Below are 17,060 nucleotides of genomic sequence, written 5' to 3' on the forward strand. Positions count from 1 at the left end.
CGGGCAGAGAGGCGAAGAGGAGAGGAGGAGGAGAGACACGGGAAGAGATGAATGGAAACGGGGAGGGGGGGGGGGGGGGGCGAGTCAGTCTGTTCTCATTAACTCTGGGTATTGAAGGCGTCGCGGCCCTCACAATGCGTCAGCAGCCCTGGATGGTCCCGCTCTCATTCAGACTCACGCTCCTACCATCTGTACAGTGGACATGTCATAAGGTGTGTGTGCAATGCATTCATTATACAAAACTACACGTCCCAATCTGGCACGTTAATATGCCATATTCATGAGCTTTGAATTTGTTTACGATTTGTTTTCCAATTGTTGTGTCTTTGATGCTTCCAGCTTTAAAATGGTAAACAATACTTTGATTATTTCTGACCACAAATAATGCATTTTCAGTCCTGATGGTGCATTTGAGGCCGTTGAAATAGAAATGTTCAATGTTCAATGTAAAATGACATGGAGGAGAGAAAAATTGAAAAGAACTCATAGATGTATCTCAATAGAATTGTTCTTGCTCTTGCCTGCACACATGCCCAGACCAATAAAAAAGGAGCACAACCATTTGTCACATTTTGATGGTAGAGCAGGCAAACTAAATTCAAAATAAGCAAATATAAATAATTTGTCACACACACTGAATGAAATTGCAGTGAGAATCTCTCATTTTGGGGAGAATCCCAAATAACATCCTTGTTGATGTGTGTTCGTGTGTGTGTGTGTGTTTGTGTGTGTGTGTGTGTGTGTGGTCTCATAAGCTGCATTTCTTTTCACTTCGTCTTCATTTTACATGCCTTCATTTCTCTTTTTTCTTTTTACCAAAATCACTAAACTCATAAACTGTGTGTCTTCGGAGAGGCATCCATCCATCTTCCGGACACTAAATTTAATGATCTCATGGGCCCACCTTGCATGCTCAATAGAGACCATCTGCACTCAACGCTTACCTTCTTGAATAAAAGCAAAATCTGATAGTGGGTGCTGTGACTCACACTACACGCGTGCCTAGTTAAATGCGAGTGCTTGTCTCACACATCCGTAGTACTGTCTAATCAGATGAACTGCTTTCACTCAAAATGATTGATTGGTGAGGGGTCTCTTTTGTCAACTTATGCTGTCCTATTTAATTAATTAATGCTTAGTTGAGAAAATCAAGACAATGTTGTTCGCAAACTTGCAATGATAATAAATTGCCAATATAGTTTGTTCTTGTTGCTGTTAGCCAGTGTTTAGAATTTGCTGAAGATGGCCGGCAGGCCATTTTTTTTAAACGCAAAAATAATCACTGATGTGATCTTCCTGTCTGGGTTGGCGCCCCCCCCCCCTTGGGTTGTGCCGTGGCGGAGATCTTTGTGGGCTATACTCAGCCTTGTCTCAGGATGGTAAGTTGGTGGTTGAAGATATCCCTCTAGTGGTGTGGGGGCTGTGCTTTGGCAAAGTGGGTGGGGTTATATCCTTCCTGTTTGGCCCTGTCCGGGGGTGTCCTCGGATGGGGCCACAGTGTCTCCTGACCCCTCCTGTCTCAGCCTCCAGTATTTATGCTGCAGTAGTATATGTGTCGGGGGGCTAGGGTCAGTTTGTTATATCTGGAGTACTTCTCCTGTCCTATTCGGTGTCCTGTGTGAATTTAAGTGTGCTCTCTCTAATTCTCTCTTTCTCTCTTTCTTTCTCTCTCTCGGAAGACCTGAGCCCTAGGACCATGCCTCAGGACTACCTGAAATGATGACTCCTTGCTGTCCCCAGTCCACCTGGCCGTGCTGCTGCTCCAGTTTCAACTGTTCTGCCTTATTATTATTGGACCATGCTGGTCATTTATGAACATTTGAACATCTTGGCCATGTTCTGTTATAATCTCCACCCGGCACAGCCAGAAGAGGACTGGCCACCCCACATAGCCTGGTTCCTCTCTAGGTTTCTTCCTAGATTTTGGCCTTTCTAGGGAGTTTTTCCTAGCCACCGTGCTTCTACACCTGCATTGCTTGCTGTTTGGGGTTTTAGGCTGGGTTTCTGTACAGCACTATATATATCAGCTGATGTACGAAGGGCTATATAATACATTTGATTTGATTTGATAATGCAAAATATGACACAAAATGTTTCATGTGTTGATTATCAAAGTATAAAACTAAAGTAAAACATAAACTATTCTATTCTAAAGGTCATGTTAAAGGTCATGTTATTTATCTATCCTTGCCAACATAAAACATTATCTCAAACCCCAATATATTTTAAAAACAACAACATAAGGTGGTCCCAAAGGCACCTCCTTTGGAAAGGAACAGCTTGTGCAGTGCTGCATGTTATACTGTAATGAAACTGTACTACTCTGATATGGCCAGAGCGGGGCGCACTAACCTTACAATGTGAGAAAACCCAATGCTCAACTTTATGTTCTGTTGTAATGAGGTATCCAGGCTATTGACCAAACATGTCATATAGTCTCAGGAATCGACCTTGACTAATATGCGGCAAGTAGCCTAGTAGTTAAGAGCTTTGGGCCAATAACTGAAAGGTTGCTGGTTTGAATCTCAGAACCAACTAGCTGAAAAATCTGTCTGTACTCTTGAGCAAGGTCACTTAACCCCAATTTCTCCTGTAAATTGCTCTGGATAAGACTGTCTGCTAAATGATGTAACTGTGTGATGAGTGAGTTTTAGGAGCCTATTGGTAGTCTTATGCCTTCTTGTTTTCACCTCATGTTTCTGTCAACATACAGGTAAATAACCCTGATGATCCACTTTTATCCACCTCACCATTCATTGAACCTTAGAATGACATTATGTACTTGTCAGTTAAACCTCTTTTCCCCAGCCTCTGTGTTTGCATGGCCCTCAGTGGGGAGGGACAGAAAGGAAGGATCAGGGGGTCATGTCCCGGTCATGACCTTTATTCTCTGCTGAGGGGAGGAGGTATTTTTGGGGGTGGGGGGCTGAAGAGGCCAAAATACACATGTCATCACATGACAGCAGCTTTGTTGTGTTAGATTTGATTTACATTTGTATTATAAATGAATAATACACTAAACCCGTTTGGAACAGTTCCTAGTATTTCCTGTTCCACGCGTCTGGGTGGGGGAGAGGGGAAATAGTTGAGAATCGATTGGTCTTCAGAGCAGACTCCTTGCCAATGAGGTGCTCTGAAGGTTTTTTGCAGACCGACACATGATTGACACCATCTGACCTTGACTAGCATAGAGGCTCTGGAGGTCCGAGGGAAGAAAACCCCCCACATTATTTACATTCCCCTTTAAGAGCCAGCTCTAAGGCTTCACTGAGCTCTTTGTTGTCTTTCACTGACTGGAACCAAGCACCCTACTATATCTCTCCAAGGTCTGATGGACTGCACTGATAAAACATGATGCTAATCACTCATCTGCTTTGTTCATGTTGCAATGAGATAAACCATGATGGTACTCAAGCAAGAGGATGACACTTTATATAACAGGATACATTTAATTATTCTATCTATCTATATAATGGGATAAGCCTCGTGAATGCACCACCCACAAACACAGGGCTTTCCAGAGGGTGGTGCGGTCTGCACAACACATCACGGGGGGAAAACTACCTGCCCTCCAGGACACCTACACCACCCAATGTCACAGGAAGGCCAAAAAGATCATCAAGGACAACAACCACCCAAGCCACTGCCTGTTCACCCGCTACCACCCAGAAGGTGCATCAAAGCTGGGACTGAGAGAGTGAAAAACAGCTTCTATCACAAGGCCGGGACTGAGAGACTGAAAGACAGCTTCTATCTCAAGGCCATCAGACTGTTAAACAGCCATCACTAGCACAGAGAGGTTGCTGCCTACATACAGACTTGAAATCATTGGCCACTTTAATAACTGGATCACCAGTCACTATAATAATGCCACTTTAATAATGTTTACATTTCTTTCATTACTCATCTCATATGTATATACTGTGTTCTATACTATCTATTGCATCTTAGCCTAAACCGCTCTGTCATTGCTCATCCATATAATTATATTTAAATATTCTTATTCCATTCCTTTACTTAGATTTGTGCGTATTAGCTATCTGTTGTGGAATTGTTTGATATTACTTGTTAGATATTGCTGCACTGTCGGGACTAGATGCACAAGCATTTCGCTACACTCGCAATAGCATCTGCTAACCATGTGTATGTGACCAAAACAATTTGATTTGAATGTTCATATTCGGATTAATTAATAACAGTTATGCAAGGCTAAGTGCATATATGACTTGCAATGCAAGAATACAATGCATGTAATGTGCACTTCACTGAAAACATCCCCCGGAGACAGGAGGGTGAATGTTGTTTTACTTTCCCTGGTTTCCATGGCACCAAACCCTAAGCTATTTGCACTCTCCTGTCACTTGTCCCACTTCAGCCATTTGTGACATGTCCACCTAACAGAGCCGAGCTGTGGGTGTTTCTGACACTCACCGAAGGTGTTGAATGTTTGGTCAGCGCAAAACACAACTTTGAAATGTGGGTGTGAACTGGACTCTGAATCAGAAATTAATTGCAAACACCTGTAAAGTCATTTGGTCCTGCGGTTTTATCCTGTTTTACTATATTTGCATTGTACAGCCTACTGTAATCCATTGACAGTTCACAGTCATCACCATTCCCCCCTAGCGCACCATTGTCGCACTACACATTTCCCTTTCTCTCATCATGTAAGTGCTGCCCCCTGTACAACGGCTTGAACCCGGGCTGGTCCCTGACTGTACCGTGTGCTCGAAGGGAGAACTATTTCGTTTACATTTTTGGATGAAATCTCTTCTTGGAATGGTTTACCTCCAGTGAAGGTGAGTAGCCCTGCGCGAAACAGTCAGAATTCCAACGTCTGCATCTCACGCTGAGTAGTTGTTCGTTGAATTTTATGAGTGCGATTGAGCCCGATGTAAATTGGGAGTTTGGTTGGCTTGTTCCTGCTTCATGTAAGCTACACTACTACTTATTTTTCTTCGGTGAAAATTCGTTTTTTTTGTTTTACAGGTAGACAGGCCTACATTGTATTAGTACAACCTACGAGTAACCGTTTGTGTTGCTACATGAGCTGTAGGCTACATGTGGAGAGAAAAGGTGATTTAGAATTCCCTCAATCTAAAGGACTGCAGTCAGCCAATGTAGGGTGTAAAGTTAACCCTTGAAAGTCATCTAAAGCAGGAGTTAATATTTTCAAAAAGCGTTACAATTAGAATGACAATAGTCGCGTGTTGTTCAATTCAATTGCTTCAATAATAACCTAACTCAAAAGTCTCAAACAAATTTTCGGACTTAACTTTGAACCACTTTCTTGCACACGGTTGACCGAATTCGTTTGTAGTTCAGTCTGCTTATCTCGTTACCATCGGCGACAGCGTTGCGTCTCCAGAAACAATGTTGCACAGTGGTTCATTGATATCATTCACTCGCGTGCCGACAGTTTCATTTCATAAACATTTATCCTTAAACATTAACTTGCTCTTTTTAACATTTTAGTTATCGAACCAACTGTCTGGGCAGGGCTCAGGAGGCCTAGCAGAGACCAGGGAGTTTCCTATGGAAGTCAGCCATTTGGGTTACAGGTAGGGTCAGGCAGAGAAACAACTGTATAACCTCACTACAGTCTGATTATGCTGTTGTATGAAAATGACAGTCCAATCCGAAAACTGGCACTTTGCATTAGGTAGAGTAGGGAATAAATGAGTAGAATTCCCATGATTTGCCTTCACCACATACTTGGTGTTAGCCAGGCTGTAGTAAAGGTGTAACAATGTAATGTAAAGTGCTACCTGAACCTTAACATACAATAGACCGGTATGGTAATTCATCTGAACAGACCGTGAAGGACCACAGTAGATGGTACACCTCTGTGTTGAATAAACAAACCCAAACCAACACATTTACTCAGTGTTTAAGATGATTTCATAAGAATAGGAGACTGTGTGAATACGATGTAGCTAACCTTCATAAATTCTCTAGATGCTCAGATGGAATTGACTCCAATATACAGCTCTATTGAAACTCCACGGCCCCCAGGTGCAGTAAGGAACCAGGATGGTTGGTTGGTGGTAGTGCTTAGGAAACGCTGAACAATTAAACTCCCTTTGTGTTGTTCAACATGACTGACTTGTCTCAGACAAGAGAATACACTCACGAGTGAAAATGTAAGTATCTTCCTATCTGACCATGAATAATTCACTGAAGCCATTATCATCTCTTTTAACTTTACACCGAGCCTAATGTCAGGGAAATGGGATTATAGGTAGTTTCCTTGTGGCATTTGAACATGACATGCTCCTGCAGCGCTCTCCATTCTGGTAGGCTAAGTGGCTTCAGTTTGTGTGTCTCTTCACATTTGCAAAGAGAATATTTTAAAGCTGATGACATGATAACTGTCATAAGCTCCTCGTGTGAGTGATCGTCAACATGGATGGGGAGGGATACTGCCCCTGTGAGAGCTTTAGGTGTAGTATTGTGGTATTTGTGCCGGTGATCAAGAGAGATGTGATTGCAAACCAGGTGGGAATTGCTTGAAGGAGTAATCACAGATCAAGTGCCTCTGCTCAGCTACAGAAGTACAGAGAGACAGCTGCATCCTGGGAAAAAGTCCAAGAGGACATCTTTCACCATAATCTTAGATAATGTGCGACCATACAAAGTACATACAACAGCAAGAAGGGGGTTCTTCATCTTATCTTATTTTAATCCTGTATGTTTGGAAGCCAAAGTACTGCAACACAGACGGTAACACTGCTGCAACATTACAGTAACAGGCTACACCTTGGAATCTAGCTCTTTTATTCTGCAGTGCTTTCTCCTCTTTTTGAGCTTATCATTTTATATAGAGAAATCCCAGTTTAATTGTTATGCTCCTCATGTGCTATGAGAGTTGTCTCTTAAGGCTCTAAGGCTGTGTTTAGACGGGCAGCCCAGAACAGATATTTTTCAGATCTGATTGGTCGAAAGACCAATTAGTGGGAAAAAAAGATCAGAATAGAGCAGCCTGTCTGAACTCGGCCTTAATAACCTGTGGTGTCTGCCTCTCTTGTGGTGTCTGCCTCTCTTGTGAGTCCCAAAATGGCACCCTCTTCTCTTTATAGTGCAGTACTTTTGACCAGGGCCCATAGGAAGGCTATATTCCCTATATAGCACACTACTTTTGACCAGAGCCGTATGCGCCTGGTCAAAGGTAGTGCACTATAAAGGGAATAGGGTTCCATTTGGGCCTCTGTTTCTCTGCATCTCTGACACGAATGAATGGCCGGGAGAGAGGGTGACATTCTGGAATGTGGATACAATTAATGGGTTCATTTGCTCCATGGACAGCATCTCGATCACCATGTGATTCCGAGGAACACATTTAGTCGCTGACTCGTGTTTCTTCCCTCGGTCGAACCCCCCCGCCCCACCCCCCCCCCACCCCTCCGGCGTCTCAGATGAATCATGTTACCTTAATAAGTCGTCATCTCTCCCGTGTTCAGCTTGTCTTTCATTACGCTTGTGTTAGATTGGAGTTAATAGAGTCCAAGTAGATTTTACAGTGAGAAGTATGATTGGACGTGTGTGTGTACAGTATGTATGCGTGTGCATGCATTCTCAATGAATATTGTTTAATGTGAAAGAAACAGGGCAGGAAGGGCGTGCCTCGTTGGGAGCTGCTTGTACAAATGTCAGTGTTGTCATTTTGTCCTCCAGTGATTGGAGCGCTCCTCAATGTATTGCAGCTAAAGGTCTTAGTTTCTCACATCCGCACCACCACAACACAGCTGTTTGCCTCTGATACATATGGCCTAGCTGGAATACCTTGGCTAATGAAGGTCAGGCATATCATTGGCTGGTAATGATGATGAGCTTTTAATAGGCCTTTTGTTTATGTTGTGGTGAGGTGTGGGAGGGGCTCTGTTGGGCACATGGCACAGCTGTACTTCCTGGTCACAGGCTAGCACAGGAGATGTCTTCAGCCAGGGCTCCCCTTTGTTTCTGAATACCTGCCCCGGTTGGCAGAGCCTTGTGCTTAGACTCGGTCACGAGAGAGAATTCATCTTTTTGGGAAAGTACAGTAGCCTAGTTTCTCTCTTCCCCAGTTTGGGAGAGAGTCCCATCTCCTATTAAAGGCTGTGAGTAGTGAAGGATCTGCAAATTAGGCTGTCATATACAGTGGGATTAGATTACTGTTTTTGGAGCCGGAAGCTTGGTTGAAATTAGAAGACCAATCTGTGGACTCACTGTCGCTGTTGAAACCATGAATGAAGAAACTACCCTTTACGTAAAGAAGAAAAATGCAATACAAATGTTAGTTTTTTTTCACAAGGATTGAACTACATGACTACTCTATCGTTCCTGTGTTGGTCTGTTGTTGTTTTGTTTGCTCTGTAATCAACAGACTGTTACTACAACCTGCTCTGGAGGAAGAAGGATGTGTTGGATGTGTGGGAGGTCTTGAGGATGTGTCTGGGTTTGGATTTGGTTAGTCGGTACTTGATGCGGCTTTGTTAGTGAGCTGACTGGTTAGATGGTTGTTTTCTTGTTTCTTTGCTTTGATGGTGTGCTGCCGCATGTTTGTCATCCTGTGCGTTTCATTCGTGGGAATTTACACTCCCGCAGTTCCTCAAGCATGAATTCCAGAGTCACACCTGTGTGTGTGTGTGTGTGTGTGTGTGTGTTTCTCTACCCTGTAGATCAGTCCCCATGCCTCTCTTTCCCGGCTCTCTGAGGGTGTGGTCCTTCACAGTGAGAGGATGTTTATTCAGTGTAAAAAGGAAAAGAGCGACTGAATGGAGGAAGATAAACAAGGAGGCTCTCATTGGCAGGTTCTGGGCCGCTGCCAGCTTGTCCCACCATAGACCAAATCAGAGGCAGGCAAACGCTGCTGGCTTCGGCTGCCATGGATAACCTGATGGCTTCCCTAAGTAGTGTGTGGGGGGAGGCACACAGAGGCTTCAGCTTTAGTGCTGCACGGCCACTGGCACCACTATAAGTAAAGACCAGGGACCAGATTAGTGTTTCCCTTATAGATCTGTTGAAGACAGCCCTCAAAGCTGCCTTCAGTCACCAACATCTTCAATTGAAACTCATTTCGGCCAAATTCGTTGACATAAAGCAGCTTAGCTGGGCTGTTGGGCAGGTGGTGACTGGCAAGGTGGTGGTGGTATTCTCTCTCTGACCCCCATCTATTTAACCCTGTTAATCCCTGTTTCATCCCTCATTCTTAAAAGGATTAGCACAGGAGATGGAAATACCTCTGTGATGCTGTCTGCAGAACCAGCCTTATTTACTCTGTTCTCTGTCTGCGCTCTGTCTGCGCTCTGTCTGCGCTCTGTCTGCGCTCTGTCTGCGCTCTGTCTGCGCTCTGTCTGCGCTCTGTCTGCGCTCTGTCTGCGCTCTGTCTGCTCCTGTAGCAGTATCTGCAGACCTCAACCCAGGCCCTCTGCCTTATCCTAGCCACAGCGGCTGTAGCCTTGCCTTATCCTTGCCACAGCGTCTGTAACCTTGCCTCACCCTGCCAGAGTGTCTGGAGGCTGTATTTAGCCCTGCTTTACTCTTGCCAGAGTCTGGATTGTCCTACCTGGTCTTTTGACATATCACATCAGATATTTCAGTGCTGATCTGATTGGTTAATTAGTAATAAAAAAAAAAATCATAATTGTGCTACCTGTCTAAAAGCAGCCATTCTGTCTCTCACACCAGAGCTATTTTGTTTGCCTTACTGGCACAGTGACTGAGCTGGCAGCTGGCTCTTCAGTAGAATAAAACAGCTTTAGAGAGGTTTGTCATCATGTTGTTCAGTATTCCCTCCGATGATTCAGACGTTTAAAAGCGTGTCAGCAAGAGTGCTGTCGTTTTTTAAAAATTAAAATAATTAGACTTTGTTTGATAGAACTAGCTTTTTCAATCCCCATGTGCAAGCATACAGACACATACACACACACACACACACACACACACTATATGGGTCATTGTTTACATTCACCCCAACTGCCACTAGTTTCTAGTATTTCTCTAGTTTTCCGTTCTAAGTGGCAGATAAGATGGCACGGGGCAGTATCTTGGATGAGCAGCTCTTTTCAATGAAACGACTGGAACAAATGTGGTTATGAAAGCAGCAGCAGCAGGATGAAAACAGAGGGAGTGCCCCAAGGGAGAGTTCGAGCCCCGCTCTACTTCCCATGGCTTCGGTTGTGACTGCTGCGGTAGTTAATGTGTGCACAAGTGTGCTTTGCTTGTGTAATCGGTGTGAAATGGCTAGCTAGTTAGTGGGGTGCACGCTAACTAGCTAGCCATTTCAGTCGTCACTGGCACTGAGACAATTAAGTAGTTGTTTCTGCAGCTTTTGTGGAGCGATAGGTAACGATGCTTCATGGGAGGCAGTTGTTAATGTTAGCAGAGGGTCCCGGGTTCGAGCCCAGGTAGGGGTGAGGAGAGGGACGGAAGCTATACTGATACACTTGTGATATTCCAAAAGTGTTCGAATGTGCATGCATACTATACTGCTAACTCCAAACACGTCAGGACAGCAGGACGTGACTGTGGTGGAGACAGAGAGTGGTGACTGTAGCCCTCTGGTTAATTTCACAACAGATCTGGGTCAGTTAGAGTGGACTTCCTCTGCTGCAAGGTGTCATGGGAGATGGCATGCTTTAAGTGTACTGCCCAGTGAGTGTGCTCTTTCTGGGACATGTTTGTAAATTAAACAAGGTTCACCTTAACCTCTCTCCTTCAGCTCCTTGTTTACATTGAAGATTTCACTAGGGATTTTGGCTCAATACAAGCTGTATACCACAGGAGGCTGCTGAGGGGAGGACGGCTCATAATAAAGGCTGGAATGGAGTAAATGGAATGACATCAAACACCTGGAAACCATGTGTTTTAATGGTTTTGATACCATTCTATTGATTCCGCTCCAATCATTACCACGAGCCTGTTGTCTCTAAGGTGCCACCAGCCTCCTGTGCTGTATACATTATTTATCACCTGTGTTACAATACAACATATGTTATCGCTTTGTCAACGCTCCTTTCTGAAATGCTACATTTTCATTGAATTCTTCTTTAAATGTGATTGGAGGGTTCTAGGTCAAAATGGAATCCTTAAGGTTACGGTTATCAGCTCTTCTGCCATATTATTGCATTGATGGGTGTGAGTTTATGTAACGGGCGCCGTTCACCTTCCTGTCCCGTTACCTCCAGCTGTTAGAGGCTCTCTGTCTGGACGAGGCCCCATCTCTGATGCCACAGAGAACCGACCCCTCACCTCCCTATATGCCTCAGCCCTGATGGTTTACCTGCTGTGTGTGTACGTATGTCCCCAGCTCTCCCTGCCCCGTAGGAGTGTACGCTACAACTCACTTGTCTCTCTGTTTCCCCATGCATTGTTACTCAGCCCTAATGGTTTACCTGCTGTGTGTGTACGTATGTCCCCAGCTCTCCCTGCCCCGAAGGAGTGTACGCTACAACTCACTTGTCTCTCTGTTTCCCCATGCATTGTTACTCAGCCCTAATGGTTTACCTGCTGTGTGTGTACGTATGTCCCCAGCTCTCCCTGCCCTGAAGGAGTGTATGCTACAACTCACTTGTCTCTCTGTTTCCCCATGCATTGTTACTCAGCCCTAATGGTTTACCTGCTGTGTGTGTACGTATGTCCCCAGCTCTCCCTGCCCTGAAGGAGTGTACGCTACAACTCACTTGTCTCTGTTTCCCCATGCATTGTTACTCAGCCATGTGCGTAATCGTAATCTCGTTATTTCACCACGTCTGTTTCTACTCTTTCCTTTTCACCCTGTTCACTCCCCTCCGTTCCCTCTTATCTTCAGTCATTTAAGAACAACTGTTATATCATATCCTCCTGTATATGTAATCAAATCAAGGGCACCCAATAAACGCTCTTATCAGACCTGCATCTCCTAGTGGATGCTGTAAAGTCTTTAGCCAGGCCTGGGAGTAGAACTAATGGTATGGAATTAGTGGGGAGTTTTTTTTGTCCTGCCTTTGATATTGAAATCCACTTGATGTTTGAGTTTCGGTCCTCCTCTGCATCCACACAGCTTTTTAGCATTTGTCTGGGAGATTTATCCTCATGGGAAAGAATGTTTCCAATGTTATAGACTTAAACACAGAATATAGGCCTGAAGCTATATTCAATATTTTACTGCATCTGTTTGTGTGTTGGCTGGTTGTCTCAATTCCCCTCTGAAAGCTTCTTGGTTTAATAATGTGATAGTGTTTGGTGGTTTCACCTGGAGCACTTTGTCTGTGTGATGATGTCACGCTAGTGGAATGGAAGAGAGGAGAGCCTCGCCTCGCTGCTGGAGCTGGTCACTGCCAGATTTCCCTCTGGAGATGGCTCTCATTGATAAGGCTGGGGCTGTGTGTGTGTGTGTGTGTGTGTGTGTGTGTGTGTGTGTGTGGGGGGGGGGGGGGGGGGGGGGGTGTAGGTGAGGGCAGTGGGGTTTTGCTCTCCATCCGACTATTGTTTTGTTGAAGCTCCAAACATAGACCTGCATGTGCTCTGCACAACATTCCAATTCAATCTCTCTTCTCATAGGCCAGTCTGTCTGTGGAAAGGTCTATTTGTTGAGGGAGGGGTTCATAGCTAGGTCTGCTGCTGTTCTGTTGTTTGTGGGTGTGCTTAGTGCTTAAACTCTCTGTGAACTACTGTAGGTTTGAGTTGTCAATTAGGTTAGAAGTAAGAAGAGCCTTTCACAATTGACCTTTTTATATTAGAATCAACAGAAACTAGTCCAATGGTTTCAAGGCTCTCCTGTCAAGCTTCATTTGGTGTGTGTGTGTGGGAGGAATCGCACAATCTTCATTAAAATAAAGATTTCCCCAGCCTGCCTAATGGGAATGTAGAAAATGCTGCTTAAATGAAGCGTTTGTGTTTTTCTCATATTTATCTCCTGGAATGTTCATTACAGAGTAAAAGGCAAAGTGGAAGCTATGTGCAGAGATATCTGCAACACACATCCATGTTTTTCAGTATCAACTGGGCTGTTGTAGATCACCATTTCAACCCAAAACTCTGTCCATAGTCTGTCCTCTGACCAGACCTGGCTGTCTCTCTCTCTCTCTGTCTCCTCCCCAGGTTGATGTTTCCTAGTCGGGAACCCCCAGGGTTGCTTTCAAGATTGACCCCCGACAGCTTGCGGCCTCTGCCAATCTCCTGAGCGAGCTCCGCCTGCCACCGGACAAAACTGCCCACAAGCTCCCGCTGCGTCTGCCTGCGGCAAAGCCCAGCAACCTCCGCGAGGCCCTTGGCCAATCGCCCGGGAGGAAGGACCTCGTCGCCATGGACACGGAGTCCACATACTCAGGGTACTCATACTACTCTGGTCGCTCCCGGGGATCCCACAGACACGGGTAAGAGGAACAAGTTCTTGGCTTTCATATCCTCTCTAGTTTGATGGATAGACGGTCACGGAACCTCTAATAAATTGTTCTCTCTTCCTCGCCTCTGTTTCCTCTCTTTCTCTCCCTCATTCCACTCGGTCTCTGTCCCCTCTTTCCCCTCCCTCCATCTGTCCACCACAGGGCAGTGTGGGGTTATTTGTCTGTCATTAGTGGAATAGCAGTGTCTGACAGGCTCAGGAAGGGAGAGGGGGACAGGTGCTGAAGAGGCCTGACTGATGGCTCAGCTGATACGTGGAGGGCCACAAGCAAGGGGCTCCTGTTCCACACAGCTCCTCCTTTATCCAGCCAGCACATCCCCCTCTCTCTCTCTCCCTCTTCCTTCCCTCTCTCTCTCTCTGGGACCTGTTACCCAGGGGAAAGGATCCCTCTATGGCTGAATCTGGTGGGACCCCCTGAAACCCTCATGTGCTTAATATCTCTCTCGCTCTACCTCTCCCTTGCTCGCTATCTCTCGCTCATTTCCTTTTTCTCTATGCTCTCTTGTCTCTCACGCGCCCACTCGGCTCCAGTCAGTCGCCGATCCCTCGCTCCCAAGCCCCGGACGTGTTGAAAAGCCAGCAGCTGCCCTCCCTCGTTAATCTCCACTTGACCTCCTCTCTCTCCAGTGGTGTCACCACCACTCCCATGGGATAGACGGGGACAGGCGTATCACTGGATGGAGAGGCCTCTCTGCTCCCCTGCCCCAGCGCTCCTCTCACGGTCTCCCGGGGGGAAGATTTGACCTTGTAGTCTGAAGCTAGGCAATGAAAACTGGGCACACTGTTGTAAATGAAAGTGGGCTTTGGTGTGGGGGAGGGGGCACTCACTTTCCCACCCTATCCCCTCTCTTCCTGTATCTGTAACTCTGGAGAGAGTGACTGTCCTAAAGATCACCCTATTCCCTCTCTTCCTGTATCTGTAACTCTGGAGAGAGTGACTGTCCTAAAGATCACCCAATCCCCTCTCTTCCTGTATCTGTAACTCTGGAGAGAGTGACTGTCCTAAAGATCACCCAATCCCCTCTCTTCCTGTATCTGTAACTCTGGAGAGAGTGACTGTCTTAAAGATCACCCAATCCCCTCTCTTCCTGTATCTGTAACTCTGGAGAAAGTGACTGTCCTAAAGATCACCCTATTCCCTCTCTTCCTGTATATTTAACTCTGAAGAGAGTGACTGTGTCCTAAAGATCACCCTATTCCCTCTCTTCCTGTATCTGTAACTCTGGAGAAAGTGACTGTGTCCTAAAGATCACCCTATTCCCTCTCTTCCTGTATATTTAACTCTGGAGAGAGTGACTGTCCTAAAGATCACCCAATCCCCTCTCTTCCTGTATCTGTAACTCTGGAGAGAGTGACTGTCCTAAAGATCACCCAATCCCCTCTCTTCCTGTATCTGTAACTCTGAAGAGAGTGACTGTGTCCTAAAGATCACCTTATTCCCTATATAGTGCACTGTTTCTGGCCAGGGCCCACAGGGCTCTAGTCAAAAGTAGTGCACTATGTAAGGAATAGGGTGCCGTTTGGGCTGCAGGAAGTGAGTGACGGCGATACAGGGCCTCCTTTCTAAACACCTTTCCACTCGCTCCTCTCTCCCACGATGCTAAGGCCACTGGCTGGCCTCTAATTCAATAGACAAAAGAGAAACGCTTGGCTTTGAAAATCTCTGTCTCATCTGAAGTATAATCCTTTTACTCTGACGGGTGCCATGCATGAAGAGGCTTCAGGTTGCCATTGTCTAATTGCATCTGTGCCAGACTTTGATGGATACACACAAACACACACACACAAGCAGACATGTAAACAGCTGTGTGCCTCTCTGAGATCCCGTGTCTGGCCATGGTACACAACTAAAGCTAAAAAACATACTACAGAATTAACTTTGATGGTCCACAGCAGGAGGTGGATTTCTAAGATCTTACCATGGTTCAAGCTGCGTGCTACTATACCGTGTTAAACGTCTCTCCCACTGACTCCGGGTCACTGCCTTGTGTTGTTTTTGCAGTGTTGTCTCTAGTGCGATTTATACACAGGGACCCAGTCAGTCCCCATTGTAAGCCACTGTGCCTCTGTAGACAGTGGTGCTTGGTCATTTGAAGGACATCAGAGTAGTTTTCTAGCTACTGACGATTCTTCCAGACCAAGATCACCTGCCTTTCTGCATCCGCTGTAATGGTGGTGTTGAGTTACGACAGTAACTTCTGAGGCTCCTTTCTCTTCTCCAGAGAGGGGCTCTTCTGTGGCTGTGGAGCGTGCCATTGATCATTGACTAGTGAGTCTCACATTGGTAGTCAGTCATGTGGAAAATTGGCTCTTTTTGATTGGTAGAACTCCAATTATATGGCGGCACACTCTTTTTAACACAGGGAATTGAATGAATTACACTATCTCATGCCAAACTTTTAATCCCTTTGCTGCTTGGGTATTATGGTTCCCCAAACTGTTCCCATTTCTGAGGCAGGCCACATTTTGGAGAGACACCCTATTTCTGGAACTTTCTGATTAGAGTTGATGCTTATGGAAAAGCCAAGTGGAGTGAAAAGTCCCCCTACCCACATGCTGCTTTTTCAATTTCTAACTGAAACTACATTTATTTTAGTCATGGGACTACAGAGCAAGTCAAGAAGAGGGACCCGCCTTGCCTGACTAATGCTATAGTGGAAACACTGGTACATGTCATACAGTGTGTACCCTGTCACCTGATAGTGGAGTTAATCCTAGCCAACAGTCTGGCCTCACCTCGGCTCCTATCACGCACTGCTCCCCGGGCCCCTCTCTCTCTGGCTCAACACTGTGGAGAAGTGTCATTGAGCAATGCTGCCGCCATGGATTCTCCCAGTCAATATGAGGGATGGGCAAATGAATGTGCCATGGCCAGGCATGAAGCTATAGAGACCGTGGCTGTGTTGACCTAGACTTGAGTAAATGGCCTTTGTTAGTTTAATGTTGTCTTTCTATCAGCCACACCTCTTTGCCTGTTCGCCCCCCTTCCTCGTTACAGTTACACAGAGTGAGCAGAGCTGCCAGTGTCATTGAGCGCGGCCACTCAAGGTGAAGTGAAAACGGCCTCTCGCTCTCTGTAATATGATTGTTCTGAGAGTGTGGTTATGTATTTGGCTCCTCATCAGCCTCCTGTTAGCTGACACTGGCAGTAAGTACCTAGCTTCGCGGGCTCTGAGCTCTGCATTGACACGGGGCCTATTTTACACAGGTGTGTGGTTTGGCTGGCCAGCCATGTGGAAAGCGAGCAAATTCATCCAGACTCTTGGCGGAGGAGGTGTAAATTGGCCCCGTTTCCCGCAGCCCAGTGTGTCAGTAAGAGGGGGTGCACAGACAGTGTCAGACTTAACTGCGGGTGTTGCGGTGGAAATCGCTCCCAGGTTTGGCTCTGCCCTAGCTTGCCAGGCTTCCATCCTCCATCTAAAAGCCATATCTGCTTTAGGAAGCCACGCTGGAAGTCAAATTCCTTTTAATCAAATGATACCAGAGGAGGGCTGTAGAATAGCAATGAGGCTGGCTGGCGTTGTGTGTTAATGATGCAGGAGGAGGAGGATGAGAGGAGGAAGAGATGCACATTGATTTGCCCACAAGCTACTTTCTGCCTTCCTGAAGTCTGTTTCTGAAAGGCAGACTGGGATATAAAAAGGGTGCTTGAGACTCTCTCCTTCATCTTCCATCCTACATTGATTTTAAACAATCA

At 45.7% G+C, this 17,060-nt stretch overlaps 1 protein-coding gene across 4 annotated transcripts in view; it reads left to right on the forward strand.

Moving 5' to 3' along the window:
- The first annotated feature begins 4,535 nt into the window (after positions 1–4,535).
- LOC110527404 (vang-like protein 1) overlaps positions 4,536–17,060 on the forward strand; it is a 49,693-nt gene continuing 37,168 nt past the window's right edge. For 2 of the 4 annotated variants that reach the window (XM_021608649.2, XM_021608651.2), the window contains exons 1-2: positions 4,536–4,799; positions 13,060–13,334. In XM_021608649.2, coding sequence (XP_021464324.2) covers positions 13,264–13,334 — 71 coding nt within the window. In that variant the 5' untranslated portion in view covers positions 4,536–4,799; positions 13,060–13,263. Of the gene's footprint in view, positions 4,800–4,823; positions 4,932–5,539; positions 5,562–13,059; positions 13,335–17,060 lie in introns of those variants that run through there. The other 2 variants (XM_036982827.1, XM_036982828.1) reach the window with 2 other exon arrangements.

This window comes from Oncorhynchus mykiss, chromosome 7 (genome assembly GCF_013265735.2).
Source record: "Oncorhynchus mykiss isolate Arlee chromosome 7, USDA_OmykA_1.1, whole genome shotgun sequence".
Classification (NCBI taxonomy): domain Eukaryota; kingdom Metazoa; phylum Chordata; class Actinopteri; order Salmoniformes; family Salmonidae; genus Oncorhynchus; species Oncorhynchus mykiss.